At 39.1% G+C, this 27,491-nt stretch overlaps 2 protein-coding genes across 2 annotated transcripts; both read left to right on the forward strand.

The window, feature by feature from the left end:
- The first annotated feature begins 886 nt into the window (after nucleotides 1-886).
- LOC137800415 (chondroitin proteoglycan-2-like) lies at nucleotides 887-3,278 on the forward strand. The gene is made up of 4 exons (XM_068597600.1): nucleotides 887-943; nucleotides 1,512-1,543; nucleotides 1,898-1,924; nucleotides 2,175-3,278. The coding sequence occupies exons 2-4, from the start codon at nucleotides 1,519-1,521 to the stop codon at nucleotides 2,678-2,680; spliced, it is 558 nt and encodes a 185-aa protein (XP_068453701.1). The 5' UTR covers nucleotides 887-943; nucleotides 1,512-1,518; the 3' UTR covers nucleotides 2,681-3,278.
- A 6,881-nt stretch (nucleotides 3,279-10,159) lies between these two features.
- On the forward strand, nucleotides 10,160-12,553 carry LOC137800414 (chondroitin proteoglycan-2-like). The gene is made up of 4 exons (XM_068597599.1): nucleotides 10,160-10,223; nucleotides 10,791-10,822; nucleotides 11,177-11,203; nucleotides 11,454-12,553. Exons 2-4 carry the CDS (start codon nucleotides 10,798-10,800, stop codon nucleotides 11,957-11,959), a joined length of 558 nt encoding a protein of 185 aa, XP_068453700.1. The 5' UTR covers nucleotides 10,160-10,223; nucleotides 10,791-10,797; the 3' UTR covers nucleotides 11,960-12,553.
- The last annotated feature ends 14,938 nt before the right edge of the window (nucleotides 12,554-27,491 follow it).

A 27,491-nucleotide genomic window follows, 5' to 3' on the forward strand; every position in this document is an offset into this window, starting at 1 on the left:
TTGACTTTGCATGTGATCTCAACGCGCGTCAAAATCTTTACGCGTTCTCTGTGAACACATCATTAGTCCAGTAAATGTCCCACTGATTCAGCATTAGGCTCTGCATTGTTTTATGTGAATATGTATTTGGATGCAGTGCTCTACAGCAGAGGTTGTCAACAGGAAGTCTGTGGAATCTCTGGTTGATTAGACAATTTTTACCTTTTTTTAGTCCAACATTATGTAGCAAATGGGTAAATGGATGGAGAAGATGTTATCTTTCAGGCAGAAAGTTTGACTAGCTTAGTATTGAATGCACAATGACAAGGTGTGTTTATACGTGGCACAAGAACTAATTTAATATAAAACACAATTGTATACTAAATATACATAAGAGTGGGTCTCTGCTCCATCTCTCTATCAGTTTGGGCGTCTTTGGCCTGAAAGACATTAAAGACACCTGCTCTACAGAGATTTCAAGTTACTTATTATTATGCCACAAGCCTCAGTTTGTGTTGTTAGTGGTGCCGATGTGGCTTTATGCTTTAACTCATCTGCTTCAATGTTCTACATGCTGTGGGTTCTGAGATGCTCTTGCACCTCTCTAGTAACAACTGGTTAATTGACTTACCAGTCTGGCCGCTCCTCTGACATCTGCTATCAACTATGCATTGTTGTCCTGGGGCTGGATTTTTGATCTTTTTCCAAAACGTTCTGACAGACACACCTTTCTGCGTCATTGCTATTAACTATACATTGTCGTTCTGGGGCTGGATTTTTGATCTTTTTCCAAAACGTTCCACTTTACTTCTGTGCCAGATCCATTCAGCATAATTGCAAGATTGGAACATTGTTCTTCATAATCGCCACACCCTGTCAGCTCTTTACCTATATAAACAATCGGAGAAATACGTCTGTCACACATCAGTCACAGCAGAGAGACAGTGTGCTTCTTTCACCATTTGTGAGTATTCCTTTGACTTTCATCTTACAAAATCTGATTTCCTTTTTATTGCTACATGCATATGAGGGTACTGTATGTGTGGGTAGATGCCGAGCACCACCTTGTCCTTCCCACTCTATATACTTATATCTTTGGCATTTGATAGCAGTATTGTATATTTTTTTCTCTCAATTCTGGTCACTAAATTTGACGATTTAAATGTTAATCTTGGTAAGACTGGAGAATATCCCTTGATATTTTGTTGTGGGCTGACGACATTGGTGGCTGTTGGCTACATCATTTTAGCAAAATACACCACTTGTTTGAAAAAAATGATTGTTCCAATACTTTAAATAAACCTTTGCTTTGTGGCACTGCTGGAACAACCACAGAAGATGAAACTGACCCATTTTCTAACGACAATACAGCAAGTTTGTGTATTAAGCTGTGCGGTTGTCTGACTTAACATTTTTTGTGGGACCTTCTTATTAAAAATAGCTCAGGATGAGGATTTGTCGAATTCATAATTCTGTTCATATTTCTTCCGCTGCATATTAATCAAATGTTTCTTGTCTCTTTACCCACACAGTGCCAACATGTACAAGCTCACCCTAACTGCAGGTAAGGCACACTGATCATGTACATGTTTTTTCAAGTTTTTAAAGTATTGTCATACGCGCTTGAAGAATACTTTCAAGCAACACGTTCATACACACATATAAATATAGCCAGAGCTATTAGGCCCTATATGAAGCCGTGATATTATATTATTATTATGATTAATTTACGCATTAACACAGTAGGCAATTTCTTGCCAGCTGTCCTTCCTTTATTTGTCTGTTTAACTTTGCAGTTGTTTATGTTAGTTAAACCAGATAACCGAAACATACCATGAGTGTGTTGAACTCACTTTGTGGTACAGGTCCCTGTTAAACTCAGTTAAAAGCCCATACTAACCAGTCTGTAACTTTCAAGGTCTCTGTGTGATCATCGCCAGCTTGGGTAAGTTTATTACATGTATAATTCATAATTAACATGCAGTCTTACTATTCAATACATTATGTCTTTAACTCAACAATTGTTGGAAAACCAGGAAGTAGGAGTGGTTTTCGGTGTTTATACGATTCAATGCTATCATCTTTAATGTAATCCACTTTTATTACATTCATACATTTGTGTTATTTTGAGTGAAAATGTGTGCTCTTTCACGGTTAAAGAGCTATTAACACATATCTGACTCTAATTATTTTAGGTTTACCTTGCCTTGGTTCACCTCCGGCAGACTTCTGTAACGGAAAAGCAAATGGGAACCACCCTAACCCTACTGACACAGGTTCTTTCATCAGCTGCTCAAATGGAAAACCCTACAAAATCCAATGCCCAACAAGTTTGGTGTATAGCTCCTCCGCAGGGGTCTGTGTCCATCCTGATCTACCCGGTTCCTTCTGTCAAGGAAAAGCAGACGGGAACCACCCTAACCCTGCTGACAAAGCTTCTTTTATCAGCTGTGCAAATGGATTGAGCACCATCATTCAGTGCCCATTAGGTTTGAAGTTCAGCACTTCCTGTTATGTCTGTGTCCGTGCTGCTCAAACCAATCCATTCTGTCAAGGAAAATCAGATGGGAACTACGCTAACCCTGCTGACACAGGTTCTTTCATCAGCTGTGTAGCTGGATTAACCTACATTGCGCCATGCCAAGCAGGTTTGGTGTATGACAGTGTCAACGATCGCTGTGAATATGCCACATATCCTTAAACTCAGGGGCCAATGAAAAGATTCTGTCACGGAAGAGAAGATTCATACGACCTTTGCTATTATGACAAACGTTCTTATTACAGCTGTGTCAATGGAGAAACCAAAATCAATTCATGCCAACCAGGTTTGGTGTATATACGATATAAAAAAGCCTGTGACTAGCAAAATCCACACCCACTACCACAAAAACAATCGCGTCCACTACAGCTTTTACAACTCCAAAAGCACAGCAACGTATTGGGACATTGTCAAATTCTATTAAATATGCAAATTCTTATGATTCTTCATTGTTGTTCGACAGGAAAAGTTTGATAGTGGTTACTTATGTTCGTTTAATCTGACATGCCTTACTTGACTTCATGATTGTTGTATATGATATAGGCTTGTTGGTGTATGTATGTATGTATGTTGGTGTATTTAACCATATGAGTGTGTTCTCTTTGGTTTATGTTTAACCTTTGGTGAATGAATTTGTTTTACATTATGACACAGAAGTTGTATATTGCATATATATATGTATGTGTCTGAATGTGAATAATACAAAATATTGTTATGGCAAAATAATGGAACAATAAATCAATACACTACTGCAAATATACCAGACTTGTAATGCTTTGCTTTTTGGGGGGTTTTGGTCTATGTTTGATTGTTTTCTATTGGTTGTTCTTTGCCTATCCACTGTTTGTAAAAAAAATTAAAAACACAATATGAACCTTTTTATAACCAATGCCTTGGTTATGTCACATTGTTAGCAGAAAGTAAAATGAAATGGAGGCCAACACAGATCACCATTTAATAAATGTCATTTAGGGTGACAGAATTGATATTGCATACAATTGAGATGATATACTTTGGCGCTAAGCCAGGGATCGCTAACCCGCGGCTCCAGAGCCGCATGTAACTCTTCTGCACCTCTTCTTTCTAAAAAAAGAAGTGGACAATCTTTTAAAGGGATCACTTCTTATCTTGGAGTATGATGCGATACTGTGTCACTAAAATGTGCATCACATCCTACGTCGCTGTCGAGCACCTATCCCTGCAGGTGTTTAATCAGGATTTGCAGAGCCCCGCCCTCGGTAAACTTCCACAAGTCACGGAGGAAATTAGAGACTTTCATTCTGCGTGGACAAATTCATTTACTCTCACTGCCGACGTTGCTGGCTGACCTGTATGCTTCATGTGTGGTGAGAAATGAGCAAACAAACAAAACATATAATGTTGAAAGACACTTCCAGAACAAGCACACAGTATTTGCTGAAAAGTGTGACGCAGCAGATGAGAGAAAAAGTGCCATTTTTCAACTGCTGCAGCAAACTTAGCAAAGTAAATCTAACTCAACTACTGCTGCTACATTTGTGGCGGCTCATGAGATAGTGAGGCGTCCATTACTAAAAACGTATCTGTGTAACTTAAGTCCCTTTGAAGTCATCACTATGTCAACCTTTGATCTAGCCTCACACACAGGTGTTTAAAAAGCTGTTTTCAATAAATCCACAGTTCTGTCTCTGTGAAACAGTGACACAGGTGCATCAAGTTAGCCAATCAGGGCTGTCACCACGACAACCACTGACATGAACGCACACACACAGGCAGCAGGAGCGAAATGCCTAACCACTGTGGTCTATGTGTGTGCACACACACACACAGACACACACAAACAGACACACACACACACACACACATATATATATATATATATATATATATATATATATATATATATATATATATATATATATATATATATATATACATATTTAAGGCCGTAAAATGCCTAACCACACACTTTTTTACACTTTTCTCAAACAGGCATTAACCTTTTCTCACATTTCTCTCTTATTTAAACACTCTCAAAGTTCAAACTTTTGCGTATTTATAAAAAATAAGCCCAAATACGTTTAACAAATTTCATTTTAATGATCAATGTACGAGGTCCTCTGACCGGGCCTCTTTGTCCTGCTCCGCAGACTTTTTAGCCCAACGTATTCTGTACCGAACGTATTGTGTACTGGACCTCTGCCCGAACATGCCCCCCAGCAGATACCTGTACAGGGTCGCTACAATACCTTCTCGGTTTGAGACACTAGAAAATACTGATGTTTCTGAAAAATGAGGATGGTATTACATTTAGTATGTCAACACTGCGCAGGCATCGCAAAGCGTTAGGATTGTTCAGGCGGAAAACCTGAACAAACTGACGTGCTGGATGTCGCTCTGTTTCTGCAGGAGCAGTTGAACCAACATGGGATGCTTCATGGATACAAATTCATGCATTTGAAATGCATCCAATCTGGTTTGGTAGTGACTCAAAGAACTGTGCGGCACCTGTTAAAAATCCTAGATCCTCAAGGAGTACAGCTGAGGCAACACCTCGCTTTCAAAGAAAATCCCATTAACCATTGTCATGCAACGTTTGCTCGGCCATTTCCTCGGTTTCTTGGAAAAACATATGTTTTGCTGCTTCATCAGCAATCTTCAGTCTCCTTGTTAGCTACGCTACCTGTACGCTAGCATAACAACCACTTAATCATGCACGTCAGCCATGTCAGCTTTTCTGTTGCCACAGTTACGACGTCACATGGCAAAACGTAACAAAGCCACAGTCGTAAATAAACGTCAAGATCTCGTAATTACAAGAACAGGATCTCGTAATTACGAGAAGAGGGGTCTATTTTTTTTATCCAGTGAATGCAATGCGCTTCCGTACATTCTATTATGTCACTGTCAAGCAACTTTCCCTGCAGCTAGCGACTTGTGATTCACAAACCTCCACCCTCAGTAAACTATCAACAGTAAATATTTATTCCGGTTCTAGCGCCGCGTGACGCAACCCTAATAAGGATAAGCGGTTTGGACAATGGATGGAATAATTAAAAAAGAAAAGTCACGGAGAAAAGTAGAGTTACGTTCTGTGTGGACATATTAATTAGCTTTCACTGCCAACGTAGCTGCTGACGTGTGTACTTGATAAATTAGCAAACAAAACATTTTATGTGAATAGACTCTTCCAGAACAATCACACAGCATCTGCTGAAAAGTATGAAGCTGCAGATGAACGATTCCTCAACTGCTGCAGCAAACTGAGTAGCCTAAAGTAGATATACTTTCAGGAAGTAGATCAAGCCCAAACTCAACTACTGCCGGTAGTTATGTGGCAGCTCATGAGACAGTGAAGCGTCCGCTAGTAAAAACATATCCATCCTCTGTTTGCGGTGATCTAAAAGTCCAGCGTAGTGACGCTCACTGTAAACGGAGCAAAAAATATGAGTTTTAAATTGGAAACCTCACATCGGGATCAAACCTACTATACCTTGCAATTCAAGGATGAACACCCTACGACATTAAATATTGATAGGACTTTAGGCCCTGTCATAATTGACACGTGACAATATTTGTTTTCTCCTCTTCAAAAGAGTTTGATAGTTATAACAGGTAACATAGCAATACAATGTCAATAATTGTCTTTATTCTTGTTCTATAAGCTGTCCCTACCAATGCTGAGACCAAACCTACGCCCTTGTTTGGTGTAATTACATACATTTAACGGTATTTTCTTTTCTGTTCAAATAGATCTCTTTCCACAAGTCTTCACTGTGTTTTAGTAATTTAAATGAAGTTAATCAATGTTACGCCCCCTGGTGGCTCGAAGTGGGACGCAACATGAGGGCAGCAGGTTTGGTTAAGTGAGGGTGCATTCACACCAATTCAGGACACAAAAAGTGATAAAGTATTTATTTATTTAAAAAAAATCAACACAGGGATCAACAAGGACTATCAGTGGCAGCAAAGAAAAGAAAATAACAAAAACCCACACCCCCCCTTGACAGGTGCTTGGCACCCAAAAAGTACAGTGGGTGATGCTCACTCTAACCTGGGGTATGAACAACAAGTAAACCTACGTGTATGAAATATGTAAACCCTGGGGTATCTTACCTGTCCTCATTGACCCTTTGCGCACAACAAAGGGAATAAACGAAGACAAATCAAAAGTAGGCTGCTTCCAAATGAAGCAGTAGAGGTTAACAAAACCCAAGCAATAAACAAACCCACAGTCAGCGCTCAACCAGAGCTCTGACGCAGCAACTAAACCAAAGCGAACCAAGACACAACACTGTGAACAAACACAGGACTTTATAGAGGAATGGTTGATGGCTGATCAGGAATATGTGTGATGATTTGATGACTGGAACCAGGTGTGCACATCTGTGAAGTAGAAAAATGACAACAGGAGGGGGAGACAAAGCAACAACACAAAGCAACAACACAAAACATAACACAATACAATACCTGTAGAACACTGTACGTAACAATCAACGTTGTGGTTCCGGAAATCTTGTAGGAAACGTCACTTGACCTTTTTTTTTATCATTTCCTTGTCTGATAATGGGTGCAGCAGGTTTCGGGGCGCGGCAGAGCACTGCATCCAAATACATATTCACATATAACCATGAAGAGCCCAATTATCAGTCAGTGTGACATTTACTGTAGTCAGTACAGGGAACTTTAAGGTTTGAGATTAGAAGAAGTAAAGTAAATCCAGTCTCAAAACCATAAATCTGATTATAATCTTAAATTATAGCTCTAGCCACAGCAAATAATAAACATAACCAATAGGTTTACATCAACTAAGAGTTAGAGCTATTAATCCAGCCAAGTCTACATCTATGCTTGCTGCATTCAACTACGTGGGGGAATCAAAAACACTCCATTTAAACACACAATCAATAGTGAAGAGATACGCAGCTTTAACCATGGTTCATCATGAGGCCATGAGTGCACAAGTTTAGAGGGGAAAAGTTCATGCTTCTGCAAACTCATACTTCTGCAAACGGCTAATGCGCTGCGCTCAAGTGTTAGACACTGATATTTAAAGATAATGCATATTTTAGGAACTTAAGATGTAGATGTTCCTGTCATGCGGACGTGCTGGGTGTGATGTTTCCTGCTTTTGCTAAGACATGCCTTGCAATGAGAAGACTAGTATGTAAAGGGTTACAGCTCATTATTTAGTACCCCGATCACAAAGTACATGTTACCTTTTTTGGACATACCCACTGATGAAAATGCCTATGAAAACTTCGCCCGAGAATATGTATTAGAGAAGAGATTTCTGCACATAAAAGGAAGTAGAAAGCGGCATTGGAGTCAGATAAATACGCGCGGCTCTCGACTATCGGGGCTCTCTCTTCCTGAGGTGCACTGAATGTGAGGAGACAGACAGACAGGGGAGCTGAGTCCAAGGCCTTGTAGGTATGCATTTCATATATGTAGTTGCTTAATAAATAATCATTGATTGTACTATAACCTGTTCTGTCTATTCTTGAACACTTAATATCCTGTAGACGGACTTTTCCATTCAATAGCGACAGAGTTATCTTAATCTGAAGACTGCAATTCTTGTGATTATTCCTCAAATCTTTACCCCTTCCCCCACCACAACAACCATGACTACTAAAACTACCAGGACACATGCTGGTAACCTCTGTAATGGACGGCCCAATGGGCAATGCCCCAACCGTGATGACACCCATTATGTTACAGTTGTGCTGGTAAAAGAGCATTCATCCAACGCCGCCGACAAATTTGGTCTGCAAATACTGAAATTGCATCGACTATCCAACAACATCTAACACAACCAACCCCAAAACAACAGTAGTTTCTGCTGAACCTGGGGCTCCTGGTGCTTTTTCCCACGGCCTCTACACAACCACCACAACACTATCTAGAAAAACTTGTATTTGTAAAGATCAACTGACACTTGATAATGTTGAACAACTTTGCATATAAGATAAACACCACCCACAGCTGTTCAGGATATTGGGTGTGTTCTTGTTAAGGACTTTATAATTACTGTGTAATTAGATGTGCCTTTTGAGTTCCTCCTTCCAAAAAGAAAGCTTGACTGGTTCTGTCCATGTATTGTTACTTCTTATAGTTTCTGAATTTGACATACCGTTCATCATCAATAAATGTATTTGTTTAAACTGATCTTACCAGAAAGAAAACTCTGTAGCTATTGATTGTGTGTTTAAATGGAGTGTTTTTGATTTCCACCCATTTAGTTGAATGCAGCAAACATAGATGTAGACTTGGCTGCATTAATGGCTGTAACTCTCAGTTGATGTAAAGCTAGTGGTTATGTTCATTATTAGTTGTGGCCAAAGCTGTATTATTAAAAATGGAATTAAATTGAGTATCATGAGACTGGAGTTACTGAAAGACTTATCTAACCTCTAACCTTAAGGAAATAACCACTAGTTCTGCTGTATACTTGTTGTAGAAGTCACAAAAACGTCGTAATATCAAACTCCCTCCTGTTTGGGTTCATAACACCATCCGTAGCTGCACACAGCTCGGAGAATTTCACCGACCCCAGGAACTGCGTTTGGCTGGTTGCTGTAAAACTAGTTACCGTTTCTGTCATTCACAATAGAAATTACCATTAATTCTGCTTTATACATGTTGTGTAAATTCCACATACGTCGGAACATCAAACTCCATCGTGTCTGGGTTCATAACGCTCCGCGACCGACGGGCTTTTCGTGCTGCCTCAACGCGTCTTTTGTGCTGGAAAATACGCGTCTACGCAGCTGTGCATTGACTTTGCATGTGATCTCAACGCGCGTCAAAATCTTTACGCGTTCTCTGTGAACACATCATTAGTCCAGTAAATGTCCCACTGATTCAGCATTAGGCTCTGCATTGTTTTATGTGAATATGTATTTGGATGCAGTGCTCTACAGCAGAGGTTGTCAACAGGAAGTCTGTGGAATCTCTGGTTGATTAGACAATTTTTACCTTTTTTTATTCCAACATTATGTAGCAAATGGGTAAATGGATGGAGAAGATGTTATCTTTCAGGCAGAAAGTTTGACTAGCTTAGTATTGAATGCACAATGACAAGGTGTGTTTATACCTGGCACAAGAACTAATTTAATATAAAACACAATTGTATACTAAATATACATAAGAGTGGGTCTCTGCTCCATCTCTCTATCAGTTTGGGCGTCTTTGGCCTGAAAAACATTAAAGACACCTGCTCTACAGAGATTTCAAGTTACTTATTATTATGCCACAAGCCTCAGTTTGTGTTGTTAGTGGTGCCGATGTGGCTTTATGCTTCTTTAACTCATCTGCTTCAATGTTCTACATGCTGTGGGTTCTGAGATGCTCTTGCACCTCTCTAGTAACAACTGGTTAATTGACTTACCAGTCTGGCCGCTCCTCTGACATCTGCTATCAACTATGCATTGTTGTCCTGGGGCTGGATTTTTGATCTTTTTCCAAAACGTTCTGACAGACACACCTTTCTGCGTCATTGCTATTAACCATACATTGTCGTTCTGGGGCTGGATTTTTGGTCTTTTTCCAAAACGTTCCACTTTACTTCTGTGCCAGATCCATTCAGCATAATTGCAAGATTGGAACATTGTTCTTCATAATCGCCACACCCTGTCAGCTCTTTACCTATATAAACAATCGGAGAAATACGTCTGTCACACATCAGTCACAGCAGAGAGACAGTGTGCTTCTTTCACCATTTGTGAGTATTCCTTTGACTTTGATCTTACAAAATCTGATTTCCTTTTTATTGCTACATGCATATGAGGGTACTGTATGTGTGGGTAGATGCCGAGCACCACCTTGTCCTTCCCACTCTATATACTTATATCTTTGGCATTTGATAGCAGTATTGTATATTTTTTCTCTCAATTCTGGTCACTAAATTTGACGATTTAAATGTTAATCTTGGTAAGACTGGAGAATATCCCTTGATATTTTGTTGTGGGCTGACGACATTGGTGGCTGTTGGCTACATCATTTTAGCAAAATATACCACTTGTTTGAAAAAAATGATTGTTCCAATACTTTAAATAAACCTTTGCTTTGTGGCACTGCTGGAACAACCACAGAAGATGAAACTGACCCATTTTCTAACGACAATACAGCAAGTTTGTGTATTAAGCTGTGCGGTTGTCTGACTTAACATTTTTTGTGGGACCTTCTTATTAAAAATAGCTCAGGATGAGGATTTGTCGAATTCATAATTATGTTCATATTTCTTCCGCTGCATATTAATCAAATATTTCTTTTCTCTTTACCCACACAGTGCCAACATGTACAAGCTCACCCTAACTGCAGGTAAGGCACACTGATCATGTACATGTTTTTTTAAGTTTTTAAAGTATTGTCATACGCGCTTGAAGAATACTTTCAAGCAACACGTTCATACACACATATAAATATAGCCAGAGCTATTAGGCCCTATATGAAGCCGTGATATTATATTATTATTATGATTAATTTACGCATTAACACAGTAGGCAATTTCTTGCCAGCTGTCCTTCCTTTATTTGTCTGTTTAACTTTGCAGTTGTTTATGTTAGTTAAACCAGATAACCGAAACATACCATGAGTGTGTTGAACTGACTTTGTGGTGCAGGTCCCTGTTAAACTCAGTTTAAAGCCCATACTAACCAGTCTGTAACTTTCAAGGTCTCTGTGTGATCATCGCCAGCTTGGGTAAGTTTATTACATGTATAATTCATAATTAACATACAGTCTTACTATTCAATACAATATGTCTTTAACTCAACAATTGTTGGAAAACCAGGAAGTAGGAGTGGTTTTCGGTGTTTATATGATTCAATGCTATCATCTTTAATGTAATCCACTTTTATTACATTCATACATTTGTGTTATTTTGAGTGAAAATGTGTGCTCTTTCACGGTTAAAGAGCTATTAACACATATCTGACTCTAATTATTTTAGGTTTACCTTGCCTTGGTTCACCTCCGGCAGACTTCTGTAACGGAAAAGCAAATGGGAACCACCCTAACCCTACTGACACAGGTTCTTTCATCAGCTGCTCAAATGGAAAACCCTACAAAATCCAATGCCCAACAAGTTTGGTGTATAGCTCCTCCGCAGGGGTCTGTGTCCATCCTGATCTACCCGGTTCCTTCTGTCAAGGAAAAGCAGACGGGAACCACCCTAACCCTGCTGACAAAGCTTCTTTTATCAGCTGTGCAAATGGATTGAGCACCATCATTCAGTGCCCATTAGGTTTGAAGTTCAGCACTTCCTGTTATGTCTGTGTCCGTGCTGCTCAAACCAATCCATTCTGTCAAGGAAAATCAGATGGGAACTACGCTAACCCTACTGACACAGGTTCTTTCATCAGCTGTGTAGCTGGATTAACCTACATTGCGCCATGCCAAGCAGGTTTGGTGTATGACAGTGTCAACGATCGCTGTGAATATGCCACATATCCTTAAACTCAGGGGCCAATGAAAAGATTCTGTCACGGAAGAGAAGATTCATACGACCTTTGCTATTATGACAAACGTTCTTATTACAGCTGTGTCAATGGAGAAACCAAAATCAATTCATGCCAACCAGGTTTGGTGTATATACGATATAAAAAAGCCTGTGACTAGCAAAATCCACACCCACTACCACAAAAACAATCGCGTCCACTACAGCTTTTACAACTCCAAAAGCACAGCAACGTATTGGGACATTGTCAAATTCTATTAAATATGCAAATTCTTATGATTCTTCATTGTTGTTCGACAGGAAAAGTTTGATAGTGGTTACTTATGTTCGTTTAATCTGACATGCCTTACTTGACTTCATGATTGTTGTATATGATATAGGCTTGTTGGTGTATGTATGTATGTTGGTGTATTTAACCATATGAGTGTGTTCTCTTTGGTTTATGTTTAACCTTTGGTGAATGAATTTGTTTTACATTATGACACAGAAGTTGTATATTGCATATATATATGTATGTGTCTGAATGTGAATAATACAAAATATTGTTATGGCAAAATAATGGAACAATAAATCAATACACTACTGCAAATATACCAGACTTGTAATGCTTTGCTTTTTGGGGGGTTTTGGTCTATGTTTGATTGTTTTCTATTGGTTGTTCTTTGCCTATCCACTGTTTGTAAAAAAAATTAAAAACACAATATGAACCTTTTTATAACCAATGCCTTGGTTATGTCACATTGTTAGCAGAAAGTAAAATTAAATGGAGGCCAACACAGATCACCATTTAATAAATGTCATCTAGGGTGACAGAATTGATATTGCATACAATTGAGATGATATACTTTGGCGCTAAGCCAGGGATCGCTAACCCGCGGCTCCAGAGCCGCAAGTGACTCTTCTGCACCTCTTCTTTCTAAAAAAAGAAGTGGACAATCTTTTAAAGGGATCACTTCTTATCTTGGATTATGATGTGATACTGTGTCACTAAAATGTGCATCACATCCTACGTCGCTGTCGAGCACCTATCCCTGCAGGTGTTTAATCAGGATTTGCAGAGCCCCGCCCTCGGTAAACTTCCACAAGTCACGGAGGAAATTAGAGACTTTAATTCTGCGTGGACAAATTCATTTACTCTCACTGCCGACGTTGCTGGCTGACCTGTATGCTTCATGTGTGGTGAGAAATGAGCAAACAAACAAAACATATAATGTTGAAAGACACTTCCAGAACAAGCACACAGTATTTGCTGAAAAGTGTGACGCAGCAGATGAGAGAAAAAGTGCCATTTTTCAACTGCTGCAGCAAACTTAGCAAAGTAAATCTAACTCAACTACTGCTGCTACATTTGTGGAGAGAATTTGTCAGCCTGCTAATTCAGCTTCCATTTAATTCAATGTCTCAATATGACTGAAATAATAACGGAGTAAAACAGGATCAGCATCTCCTGAGGCAGGTTGTATTACCTGAGCTGGTACTTTTTCACCATGACTTTCTGTCATATGCATTGAATGTGTTGTAACGCTGTTATGTTGTACACATGACATTGTACTTCTGTCCATCCCGGGAGATGGATTGTTGCTCTCCTGAAGGTTTTTTCCATTTTTTCCTGAACTGATTTAAAGTCCCGGGACAGAGGGATGTGTACAGATTGTACACATGCAACATCCCTCTGTCCCTCTGAATTTATAATTTATGATTTTGGGCTGTACAAAATATATTGAATTGAATTAAATGTTGCCAGCTACAACGTTTGCAATGGCAACAATGTGAAAATAACAAATGTTCTGCTTTGTTGATTCTCTCACATTGTGTTTCTCTAGTGAAACGCAGTGGCGGGCCGTCAGGGCCTTTCTAAGCCTTCTCTGGTGGCCTAAACAGAATCACAAAGTTGTAGCTATCATATAATATATATATTTGTATATTAAAAGTAATAGCTAGGCTATTCAAGGTCAACACTATCTGAAAAAAACTTGTATTTGTAAAGATCAACTGGCACTATGCCAACACTGCTAACTTGAGCAGTGTCTTATTGGCAACTTGTTGCCAATAAGACACTTGTCAACTTGGCAACTTGTTGGCAAGGCAACTTGTTGCCAATAAGATAAACAACACCCACATCTGTTCAGGAGATTGGGTGTGTTCTTGTTAAGGACTTTATAATCACTGTGTAATTAGATGTGTCTTACTAATCCTAATTTCAAAAAGAAAGCCATGTATTCTTACTTCTAATTAGCTTCTGTATTTGACGTACCGTACATCATCATGACATGATATTATTTTAAATATATTTGTTGATCTCAGAGAATCTATTAGTAACTGGCCAGAAACTACAGGTGGAAACTGCATTTTGAACTCATCTTACCAGAAAAACAACTCTGTTGCTATTGATTGTGTGTTTAAATGGAGTGTTTTTGATTCCCCCCTATTTAGTTGAACGCAACAAACATAGATGTAGACTTGGCTGAATTAATGGCTGTAACTCTCATTTGATGTAAACCTATTGGTTATGTTTATTATTTGTTGTGGCTAGAGCTGTAATTTAAGATTATAATAATATTGAGGGTTCTGAGACTGGATTTATTTTACTTCTTCTAATCTCAAACCTTAAGGTTCCTTGCACTGACTACAGTAAATGTCACACTGAGTGATAATTGGGCTCTTCATGGTTATATGTGAATATGTATTTGGATGCAGTGCTCTGCCGCGCCCCGAAACCTGCTGCACCCATTATCAGACAAGGAAATGATAAAAAAAAAAAGGTCAAGTGACGTTTCCGACAATGGATGCAGTGCTCTACAGAGATTTAAAGTTAAAACACATTATAAGTCACAATAAAATGTTCATAAAACCAATTTCTGTTATCAATTACTGATGATTCTACACTTATTTGGTGTATTATTTTTATTAGGTGCTCTGAGGTGTGAGAGAGGAAGGCGGCACTTATACTTTCATACATCTGGGACTGCTCCAGCTGCGTGCAAACCAACAACCACCTCGTGTGAGCAGTCGAGATGGCGCTCTGTTGTTCTCCGGCTGCCGCTCCTCGACATGACTAAAGCAGCGCCGCTGAACCCTCATGAGAAGAGGAGAGAGATTGACCTTGAATAGCCTCCATACGTCTAACACTGCAAGACCAAATTAATCTGAAGACTGCAGTTCTTGTGATTGTTCCTCAACTCTTTACCCATTCCCCCACCACAACAACCATGACTACTAAAACTACCAGGACACATGCTGGTAACCTCTGTAATGGACGGCCCAATGGGCAATGCCTCAACCCTGATGACACCCATTATGTTACAGTTGTGCTGGTAAAAGAGCATTCATCCAACGCCGCCGACAAATTTGCCTATCCAACAACATTGACCACAAACAACTCCAAAACAACAAGCACGACTTTATCTGGAAAACCTGTATTTTGAAAGATCGACTTGAGAATGTTGTACAACAAGAAAATAGACAACACCCACGGGTGTTCCGGTGATTGGGTTTGAGGTCAGGGCGTTCTTGTGCATGACTTTATAATCACTGTGTAATTAAATGTGCCTTACATGTTTTTCATCTCAAAAGGTTATGTGCATGGATTGTTACCTCTTCATTGTTCCTGTATTTATCATACCGTACATCATCATGTCATGATAATGTTAAACTAATTATAATTGTTGATCTCAGGGAACCTCAGGGCTGTAACTCTCAGTTGACATCAACATATTGGTTATGTTTATTATTAGTTGTGGCCAGAGCTGAATATTTAAGATTGGAATTAAATTGAGTGTCATGAGACTGGAGTTAAAGACCAGTAAATGTCCCACTGATTCAGCATTAGGCTCTGCATTGTTTTATGTGAATATGTATTTGGATGCAGTGCTCTACAGCAGAGGTCTTCAACAGGAAGTCTGTGGAATTTTTGGTTGATTAGACTATTTTTACCTTTATTTTAATCCAACATAATGTAGCGAATGGATAAATGGATGCAGACGATGTTATCTTTCAGTCAGACGTCTCACTGATGTCAGCACAGGTCCATGCACGTGTGCCATCCACATGACTTGAGGATTCACTGTCCCCCTACATGTATGTTCTTCTATTAGCTCAGTATTGTATGCATGATAACAGGTAATGTTTATGCACGGCTGTGGGACTAATAGGCCATTACTCATTTTTGTTTCCACATTTAAAAAAACAAAAATAACATGAAAAGCTTCATTGCACTCCTGCGGTGTTCCAGGGACGTCAGCGCAGCGAATGACCGCTTGAGAACACGGCTCCTCCAAGAATCAACATATTTCGTCCCAAAAATACTCAAATTATATTTTTTTTACTTCTACACGGTCAAAATGTCAGGGCCGAAATCAAGAACAAGGGAAGCAACAGGAAAAGCAAGTACTGAACAGCAAACCGAGTTAGTTGGCCGAGTAAATTCTAGCTCACCTCATCGGGAAGCTAGCTCAAACCAAGCCGCAGCAGCTAGCCTGGCCAAAGTATTAGAGGAGGTCCAGATGGAAAAATATCTGAATGTTCAATGTACCAGAAGACGCAGAGGGAACATCAATGGTGGAAGTTGTGAAAAAGCTTGATTGCATGATTGTCATGCAATTGACAAACAATGTTTGTATTGACATTGGTATCGTAAAGAAAGCAAAATGACAAGGTATGGTTATACGTGGCACTAGAACTAATTTAGTATAAAACACAATTATTTACAATATACATCCATCTCTCTATCAGTTTGGGCGTCTTTGGCCTAAAAAAACGTTGAAGACAACTGCTCTACAGAGATTTCCAGTTAATTTTCATTACGTCACGATAATATGTTCACAGAAATCAATTTGTGTTGTTAACTACTGACGGCGCTACTCTTCATGGGTGAAAGGGCTGTGGAGGTTTAGTCATGATAGAGACACAAGATGGACTTGTTAAATGAAATGGGCACTGCAAAATAATTTGGCCAGAAATGTACAACCAAATGCAATTTAAGTCATATAATAAGTGCTTTATAGCACATGCTCTGCATGTTTTTCCAATCTTCCATTGTCCAATTTTGGAGCACCCGTTCCAATTGTAGCCCCAGTTTTGTGTTGTTAGTGGTGCCCGGTGTGGTTTTATTCTTCTCTAACCCATCTGCTTCAATGTTTCACATGATGTGGGTTATGAGAAAGCTCTTCGAAATCCCTCTCATGTAACAAGTGGTTATTTGACTTAGCATTCTGGCCGCTCCTCTGACGTCTGCTATCAACTGTACGTTGTTGTCCTCAGCTGGATTTTTGATCTTCTTCCAAAAGATTCCGACAGACACACATTTCTGCGTCATTGCCATTAACTATACATTGTCGTCCAAGGGCTGGATTTTTGATCTTTTTCCAAAACACAAGATGAACTTGTTGATTGAAATGTGGCAAAATCATTTTAAATATACACTTACTGGACATATAAGCAGAAATGTACAACCAAATGCAATTCAACAGTCATATAATAAGTGCTTTAAATTGCACATGTTCAGCAAAGAGCAGACAATGTTTTCCGAATCTTCTATTGTCCAATTTTAAAGCACACGTTCCAATTGTAACCTCAGTTTGTGTTGTTAGTGGTTCCCGGTGTGGTTTTATTCTTCTTTCAACCATCTGCTTCAATATCTGACATGTTGTGGGTTCTGAGATGCTCTCTTGTGACAAATGGTTATTTGAGTTACCAGTCTGGCCACTTCTTTTCTGATGTCTTTCATCAACTATGCATTTACGCCCCATGTCTGGATCTTTGGTCTTCTTCCAAAACAATCCGACAAACACCTTTTTGAGTCATTGGAACATCGTGTTCTGCATTATGATCACACCTTTTCAGCTCTCTAGCTATAAAAAGCATCGTAGAAATACATCTCTCAGACATCAGTCACAGCAGAGAGACAGTTGAGACCAACAGCTTCTTTCACCATTTGTAAGTAGACCTTTTACTTTGATCTTACTGATTTCCTTTTTATTGCTACATGTATTGCTATCACATATGGGGATAGTGTATGTGTGGGTAGATGCTGCGCACCACCGTGTCCTTCCTACTCCATACCTCTGCTTTTGGCATTTGATAGCAGTATTGTACATTTTTCTCTCAATTCTGGTCACTAGAATGACGATTTAAATGTTTATCTTGGTGAGACTGGAAAACATCCCTTAATATTTTTTTGTGGGCTGATGACATTGGTGGCTGTTGGCTACATCATATCAGCAAAAATACACCACCTGTTTGTAATGTGTCAAAAATTTGTGTTTAATTAAACCTTTGCTTTGTGGCACTGCTGGAACAACCACAGAATATGAAACAGATTTTCTAAAGAATTTTGTTTTTTAAGCTTTGCGGTTGTCTGACTCAAAAAAATGTTGTGGGACCTTATTATTATTAATAGCTCGGGTTGAGAATTTGTCTAATTCATAATTCTGTTCATATTTTTCCCGCTGCATATTAATTAAATGCTGTTTCTGTTTATCCACACAGTGCCAAGATGTACAAGCTCACCCTAACTGCAGGTAAGGCACACTGATCATGTACATGTTTTTTTAAAGGCTCAGGTGAACCAAATCAAAAAACATGTTTTCTAAATTTCCTCCAATGATATCTTCTCAGTTGAATCATCACCCAACATGATCTTAAACAGCTCCTTTGCTTGCACTTGCACAATCAAGCTGCTTATAGGATTAATTCATTTTTATTGAATATATTGAAATTTAGTTTTGTTTAACTATGCTTTTGACTCTTAGATAATTGAATGAAATGTCTTACTTTTCATAATTCACACAACACACATGGTGTTGATGATCAAGAAAACATGCAACCGGTTTATTTTTACAATTCCATTAAACTCCAATGTAATGGAATGACTGCGGAAATCTCATTAACCTGGGCAAGTATAGACACCCGATTTATGTGAACGTGCTCGTAACCAGATTAAGAAACCGTGGGATAATTCACTGAGTTGATAACCAGCTTCATGGAATCGCGGTTGTTCGGTTTAGTTAAACCAGATAACCAAAACATACCGAGGGTATGTTGAACTCACTTTGTGGTACTGGTCCTTGTTAAGCTTCGTTTGAAACCCACACTAACCAGTCTGTCATTTTCAAGGTCTCTGTGTGATCATCACCCTCTTGGGTAAGTTTATAACATGTATAATTCATAATCAACAGTTTTACTATTCAATACATTATGTCCTTAAATCAACAATTGTTGGAAAACCAGGAAGGGATGGGGTGGTGGTTTTCAGTGTTTGTATGATCCAATGCCATCATCTTTAATGTAATCCACTTTTAATGACATTTAAACATTTGTGGAATGCACTGAAATCATGTGCTCTTCCAGAAAGAAGCTACTAACACATATCTGACTCTGATTATTTTAGGTTCACCATGCTTTGGTGAAGAAGTTGAACCATTCTGTAAAGGCAAAGGAGATGGGCTCTACCCGGACCCTGACACCGCATCTTATTACATCCACTGCGCACATGGAGAAGATCACTTCATTGAATGCCCAGGAGATTTGGAGTTTAATCCATCCATAAATGTCTGTGACTATGCCAACCAGGAAGGAGACTTCTGCAACAAAGGGCAAAATGGGATCATCGCTCACCCTGATTACATATATTCTTTCATCAACTGTGCTCATGGAACAGCCCACATCATGCAATGCCCAGATGGTACGATGTTCAATGAACAAGCGAAGGTCTGTGTCTTTCCTAACGGAAACTTCTGTTTGGGAAGACGTGATAGGAATTACCGCAAACGTGGTGACCGAAATGCTTTTATCAGCTGTTCAGGTGGAGTAACCCACATCCTACAATGCCCAGAAAAATTGGTGTTTAGAAGACGCAGCAATCGCTGTGTAGAACGCGGAGGGTCGTAAACTACCACTCAAAAAACAACATAAAAAATACCCTTAAAACTTTAACATTGTTGAATTGGTGACATGAAAAGTTTGAAAGTGGTTAATTATGTTCATTTAATCTGACATGCCTTACTTAACTTCATGATTGTTGTATATGATATAGGCTTTTGTAAATGTTGGTGTATTTAACCATATGGGTGTGTTCTCTTTTGTTTATGTTTAATCTTTGGTGAATGAATTTGTTTTACATTATGACACAGAAGTCGTATATTGCATATATATGTATGTGTCTGAATGTAAATAATACAAAATATTATTATGGGAAAATAATGGAACAATAAATCAATACAATACTGCAAATATACCAAACTTGTAATGCTTTGTTTTTTGGGGAGTTTTGGTCTATGTTTGATTGTTCTATATTGGTTGCTCTTTGCCTATCTTTTTATAACCAATGTCTTGGTTATGTCACATTGTTAGCAGGAGGTACAATTAAATGGAGGCCAACACAGATCACCACTCAATAAATATGTCATCTAGGGTGACAGAATTGATATTGCATACAATTGAGATGATATACTTTGGCGCTAAGCCAGGGATCGCTAACCCGCGGCTCCAGAGCCGCATGTGACTCTTCTGCACCTCTTCTTTCTAAAAAAAGAAGTGGACAACTTTCAAAGGGAACACCTCTTATCTTGGAGTATGATGCGATACTGTGTCACTAAAATGTGCATCACATCCTACGTCGCTGTCGAGCACCTATCCCTGCAGGTGTTTAATCAGGATTTGCAGAGCCCCGCCCTCGGTAAACTTCCACAAGTCACGGAGGAAATTAGAGACTTTCATTCTGCGTAGACAAATTCATTTGCTCTCACTGCCGACGTTGCTGGCTGACCTGTATGCTTCATGTGTGGTGAGAAATGAGCAAACAAACAAAACATATAATGTTGAAAGACACTTCCAGAACAAGCACACAGTATTTGCTGAAAAGTGTGACGCAGCAGATGAGAGAAAAAGTGCCATTTTTCAACTGCTGCAGCAAACTTAGCAAAGTAAATCTAACTCAACTACTGCTGCTACATTTGTGGCGGCTCATGAGATAGTGAGGCGTCCGCGAGCAACAGTATCAGCATTTCAGAGATGGAGTAAATTTGTCGCCAACCAGTGGACAGCTGGCTAATTTGTCAGCCTGCTAATTCAGCTTCCATTTAATTAATTGTCTTAATATAACTGAGGACTCCTGTGCCAACTTTCGCGGTGCAGGCTACAGGTTCACTGAGAATGACACTAGGTCCCTTTTAATAAGAAGATAATAAATCAAAAGAAGGTCGCTCCATGGTATAACCCTCATACCCGCAGATTAAAGCAAACATCACGAAAGCTTGAAAGGATATGGCGTTAGCTTCTCTGCACTGGCTACCTGTAAAATCAAGAATCAAAGTTAAAGTCCTCCTCCTCAACTATAAAGACTTAATTTGTGATGCACCTTTATGTCTTAAAGAGCTCCCATTTTACGTCATTAGAGAGCTGCACAAACTAAATGCAGGGCTACTTGTTCCAACAGTCTTAAAAAAGTATTTACATAAATAGTGGTTTTATCTGGACCGTGATCCTGCTATTGCAATTTAGCATCACCAATACCATTGCTGCTTATATTATCATAATTGTTCTACTATATCGACTGTATTTTAGAATCAGAATCAGCTTGATTGGTCTTGTGTTTACACATACATGTTGTTCTTCATACTTCTATACATACATAATATACAAGATAAATGTAAAAAAGAACATTAAAGACAACGGGGACAAAGAGACAATTAAAGACACCATTTTTTAAAAACCATTTAGTTTCAATGTTGTTGGGGCGGTGGGGCCCGAACATTTTGCTTACTCCAATGTGGGGCGTCACAGAAAAAGTTTGAGAACCACTAATCTAACTACAGGTTCAGTAAATGGCGCCTGATCACACAAACAAATATTATCTCACTTACCTCTTTCGGTATTTACCAGATAATCGGATTGTCTCTCAGAATATGGTGGCAATTTATGGAATTTGGTTTGTGGTGCTCATGACTCCAGGGGACGAAAGCTGTTACACCAAGAAGGACTCTTGGTGTAAGAGGGAAAACTGCAAAATGTGAATATAACTAAGTTCATTCATGTGTATAATCTAGCAACCTGCTAGATTCACTACTGGTTTGGCTGGTCGTTACACGCGTCTTCGTGTTTAATTCAGGTCAAAATGTTGTGCACCCATTTATTGACATTCATGGTAAATGCATTCAAACAGCAAAGTTTTGGGAGCTAGCGAAGACAAAGTTAGCAGAAGAATACGAACGTCCCTATGTTCGGTTTTCAATAGACAAGACAAAGGGTAATTAAAAAGACATACTCGGGAATAAAATGATCCTTAATTGGATTATATTTACAAGAAGTATAAAACATGTTACCTCTGTTCTCAATGGGAAAATTTCAATAAATTGTTAGGGCTTATTACTAAATATTTTAGGGGCAATAATAATACATTCCTCCATGTTTCCAGACAATAACTACCCTCTGACTACACCCAGACTGAAAATGCAACACTTAACCCAAACTTCTAACCAAAACTTACACTCTCAGCAATGGTGCTCTCCCATGTAGGAACACCATTTCATCCTCTCCATCTGCAGATACCCCACACCAACAACAGAGGGAGCTAGAGCTGTGTGCCATTGATCCTGATAAGCTGGATAATAAAACCATGATGGAGGGAGAAATGAAAAGCAACAAGCTTAATTCACCCCTAACAGTCCTCAGACACGCAGGACTGGTTGCTGGAGGTCTAGAAGACAACTCTTATCATTGAGTAAGACAAAGCACTGCACACACTCCCCCATCCATATCTATGGAAAGGTTCAGCGTGTCTCCAGCTTCAGGTTCCTGGGTGTCTACATCTCAGAGGACCTCTATTGGACCCTCAATTCTGGTAAAGAAAGCACACCAGCGTCTCTTCTTCCTGAGGAAACTGAAGAAGATCCACATGTCCCCTCTGATACAGGTGAACCTTCACCGCTCCACCATCGAGAGCATCCTCACAAGCTGCATCACAGCAGCACGGCAACTGCTCTGCCTCAGACCGGGCAGCGCTGCAGAGGGTGGTGAAAACCACCCAACGCATCACCCCAACTCACACTCACCCAGCAATGGTGCTCCCCCATGTAGAAACACCATTTCATCGTCTCCATCTGCAGATATTCTACACCAACAACAGAGGGAGCTAGAGCTGTGTGCTGTTGAACCCAATGAGGTGGATAATAAAACCATGGTGAGGAATAAAAAGGACTGGTCGCTGGAGGTACGGAAGAAAACCCTAATCATTGAGGACTCGAATCTCTCCCACATCTCACCATTGACAAACCCACCCATACAGATAGACAGTTACCTCGTATCACCTTCTATCACATCAACACAATCCTCAAAACTCCACCTGTCAAGAACCCCAACACGTTATTCTTTCAATAGGACTCAACAAATGTCTTTCAGAACACAAACCAGAAACTATTTCCTCATCTCTCATAACATCTCTTATAACATGTCATGATGTTATGTTACATATATTTGTTGATCTTGTGGAATTCTACAGGTGAAAACTGCACTTTGAACTGATCATGCCAGAAAGACAACTGTTGTTGTTGATTGTGTGTTCATGTGTTTTTGATTTGCCCCATCATGTAGTTGAATGCAACACATATGTAGACTTGGCTGGATTACTGGCTGTAACTCTCAGTAAATACTAAACATAACCAATAGGTTTACATAAACTAGGGCCAGAGCTGTATACTACGATTGTTATTAAATAGAGTGTTATGAGACAGGATTTCCTTAAAGACGTGATAATCTAATCCCAAAACCTTAAAGTTCCTTGGCTTTACTACAGTATATGTGAAACTGACTGAGAAGATGTATTTGGATGCAGTGCTCTACAGAAGTTAACTTTCATTAAATCTTACGAAAAAATGTTCATGAGAATCAATCTAGATTGTCAACTACAGATTGTGCAACTCCTAATTGGTGCAATTGCTGTCTTAACATAGCCAATACAAGTCTGGTATATTTGCAGTATTGTATTGATTTATTGTTCCATTATTTTCCAATAATAATATTTTGTATTATTTACATTCAGACACATACATATATATGCAATATACAACTTCTGTGTCATAATGTAAAACAAATTCATTCACCAAAGATTAAACATAAACAAAAGAGAACACACCCATATGGTTAAATACACCAACATTTACACAAGCCTATATCATATACAACAATCATGAAGTTAAGTAAGGCATGTCAGATTAAATGAACATAATTAACCACTTTCAAACTTTTCATGTCACCAATTCAACAATGTTAAAGTTTTAAGGGTATTTTTTATGTTGTTTTTTGAGTGGTAGTTTACGACCCTCCGCGTTCTACACAGCGATTGCTGCGTCTTCTAAACACCAATTTTTCTGGGCATTGTAGGATGTGGGTTACTCCACCTGAACAGCTGATAAAAGCATTTCGGTCACCACGTTTGCGGTAATTCCTATCACGTCTTCCCAAACAGAAGTTTCCGTTAGGAAAGACACAGACCTTCGCTTGTTCATTGAACATCGTACCATCTGGGCATTGCATGATGTGGGCTGTTCCATGAGCACAGTTGATGAAAGAATATATGTAATCAGGGTGAGCGATGATCCCATTTTGCCCTTTGTTGCAGAAGTCTCCTTCCTGGTTGGCATAGTCACAGACATTTATGGATGGATTAAACTCCAAATCTCCTGGGCATTCAATGAAGTGATCTTCTCCATGTGCGCAGTGGATGTAATAAGATGCGATGTCAGGGTCCGGGTAGAGCCCATCTCCTTTGCCTTTACAGAATGGTTCAACTTCTTCACCAAAGCATGGTGAACCTAAAATAATCAGAGTCAGATATGTGTTAATAGCTTCTTTCTGGAAGAGCACATGATTTCAGTGCATTCCACAAATGTTTAAATGTCATTAAAAGTGGATTACATTAAAGATGATGGCATTGGATCATACAAACACTGAAAACCACCACCCCATCCCTTCCTGGTTTTCCAACAATTGTTGATTTAAGGACATAATGTATTGAATAGTAAAACTGTTGATTATGAATTATACATGTTATAAACTTACCCAAGAGGGCGATGATCACACAGAGACCTTGGAAGTGACAGACTGGTTAGTATGGGTTTCAAACGAAGCTTAACAGGGACCAGTACCACAAAGTGAGTTCAACATACCCTCGGTATGTTTTGGTTATCTGGTTTAACTAAACCGAACAACCGCGATTCCATGAAGCTGGTTATCAACTCAGTGAATTATCCCACGGTTTCTTAATCTGGTTACGAGCACGTTCACATAAATCGGGTGTCTATACTTGCCCAGGTTAATGAGATTTCCGCAGTCATTCCATTACATTGGAGTTTAATGGAATTGTAAAAATAAACCGGTTGCATGTTTTCTTGATCATCAACACCATGTGTGTTGTGTGAATTATGAAAAGTAAGACATTTCATTCAATTATCAAAGAGTCAAAAGCATAGTTAAACAAAACTAAATTTCAATATATTCAATAAAAATGAATTAATCCTATAAGCAGCTTGATTGTGCAAGTGCAAGCAAAGGAGCTGTTTAAGATCATGTTGGGTGATGATTCAACTGAGAAGATATCATTGGAGGAAATTTAGAAAACATGTTTTTTGATTTGGTTCACCTGAGCCTTTAAAAAAACATGTACATGATCAGTGTGCCTTACCTGCAGTTAGGGTGAGCTTGTACATCTTGGCACTGTGTGGATAAACAGAAACAGCATTTAATTAATATGCAGCGGGAAAAATATGAACAGAATTATGAATTAGACAAATTCTCAACCCGAGCTATTAATAATAATAAGGTCCCACAACATTTTTTTGAGTCAGACAACCGCAAAGCTTAAAAAACAAAATTCTTTAGAAAATCTGTTTCATATTCTGTGGTTGTTCCAGCAGTGCCACAAAGCAAAGGTTTAATTAAACACAAATTTTTGACACATTACAAACAGGTGGTGTATTTTTGCTGATATGATGTAGCCAACAGCCACCAATGTCATCAGCCCACAAAAAAATATTAAGGGATGTTTTCCAGTCTCACCAAGATAGACATTTAAATCGTCATTCTAGTGACCAGAATTGAGAGAAAAATGTACAATACTGCTATCAAATGCCAAAAGCAGAGGTATGGAGTAGGAAGGACACGGTGGTGCGCAGCATCTACCCACACATACACTATCCCCATATGTGATAGCAATACATGTAGCAATAAAAAGGAAATCAGTAAGATCAAAGTAAAAGGTCTACTTACAAATGGTGAAAGAAGCTGTTGGTCTCAACTGTCTCTCTGCTGTGACTGACGTCTGACAGATGTATTGATATGATGCATTATATAGGTTGGGAGCTGACAGGGTGTGGCGATTATGTCGGATACAACGTTCCAATCTTGCAATTATGCTGAATGGAACTGGCACAGAAGTAAAGTGGAACGTTTTGGAAAAAGATCAAAAATCCAGCCCTTGGACGACAATGTATAGTTAATGGCAATGACGCAGAAATGTGTGTCTGTCGGAATCTTTTGGAAGAAGATCAAAAATCCAGCTGAGGACAACAACGTACAGTTGATAGCAGACGTCAGAGGAGCGGCCAGAATGCTAAGTCAAATAACCACTTGTTACATGAGAGGGATTTCGAAGAGCTTTCTCATAACCCACATCATGTGAAACATTGAAGCAGATGGGTTAGAGAAGAATAAAACCACACCGGGCACCACTAACAACACAAAACTGGGGCTACAATTGGAACGGGTGCTCCAAAATTGGACAATGGAAGATTGGAAAAACATGCAGAGCATGTGCTATAAAGCACTTATTATATGACTTAAATTGCATTTGGTTGTACATTTCTGGCCAAATTATTTTGCAGTGCCCATTTCATTTAACAAGTCCATCTTGTGTCTCTATCATGACTAAACCTCCACAGCCCTTTCACCCATGAAGAGTAGCGCCGTCAGTAGTGAACAACACAAATTGATTTCTGTGAACATATTATCGTGACGTAATGAAAATTAACTGGAAATCTCTGTAGAGCAGGTGTCTTCAACGTTTTTTTAGGCCAAAGACGCCCAAACTGATAGAGAGATGGATGTATATTGTAAATAATTGTGTTTTATACTAAATTAGTTCTAGTGCCACGTATAACCATACCTTGTCATTTTGCTTTCTATACGAAGCTAGTCAAAAAATACACAGGTTCATATATTTGTTTTTATTTTAAGTTACAGTGAGTAGGTTGGCCGAGCCAATGCCATTGATAAACATACCTTTTCAACTGATACCAATGTCAATACAAACATTGTTTGTCAATTGCATGACAATCATGCAATCAAGCTTTTTCACAACTTCCACCATTGATGTTCCCTCTGCGTCTTCTGGTACATTGAACATTCAGATATTTTTCCATCTGGACCTCCTCTAATACTTTGGCCAGGCTAGCTGCTGCAGCTTGGTTTGAGCTAGCTTCCCGATGAGGTGAGCTAGAATTTACTCGGCCAACTAACTCGGTTTGCTGTTCAGTACTTGCT

The sequence above is a fragment of the Clinocottus analis genome, unplaced genomic scaffold, assembly GCF_023055335.1.
Source record: "Clinocottus analis isolate CAN_PGR_092001 unplaced genomic scaffold, fCliAna1.0.p SCAF_4, whole genome shotgun sequence".
NCBI lineage: Eukaryota > Metazoa > Chordata > Actinopteri > Perciformes > Cottidae > Clinocottus > Clinocottus analis.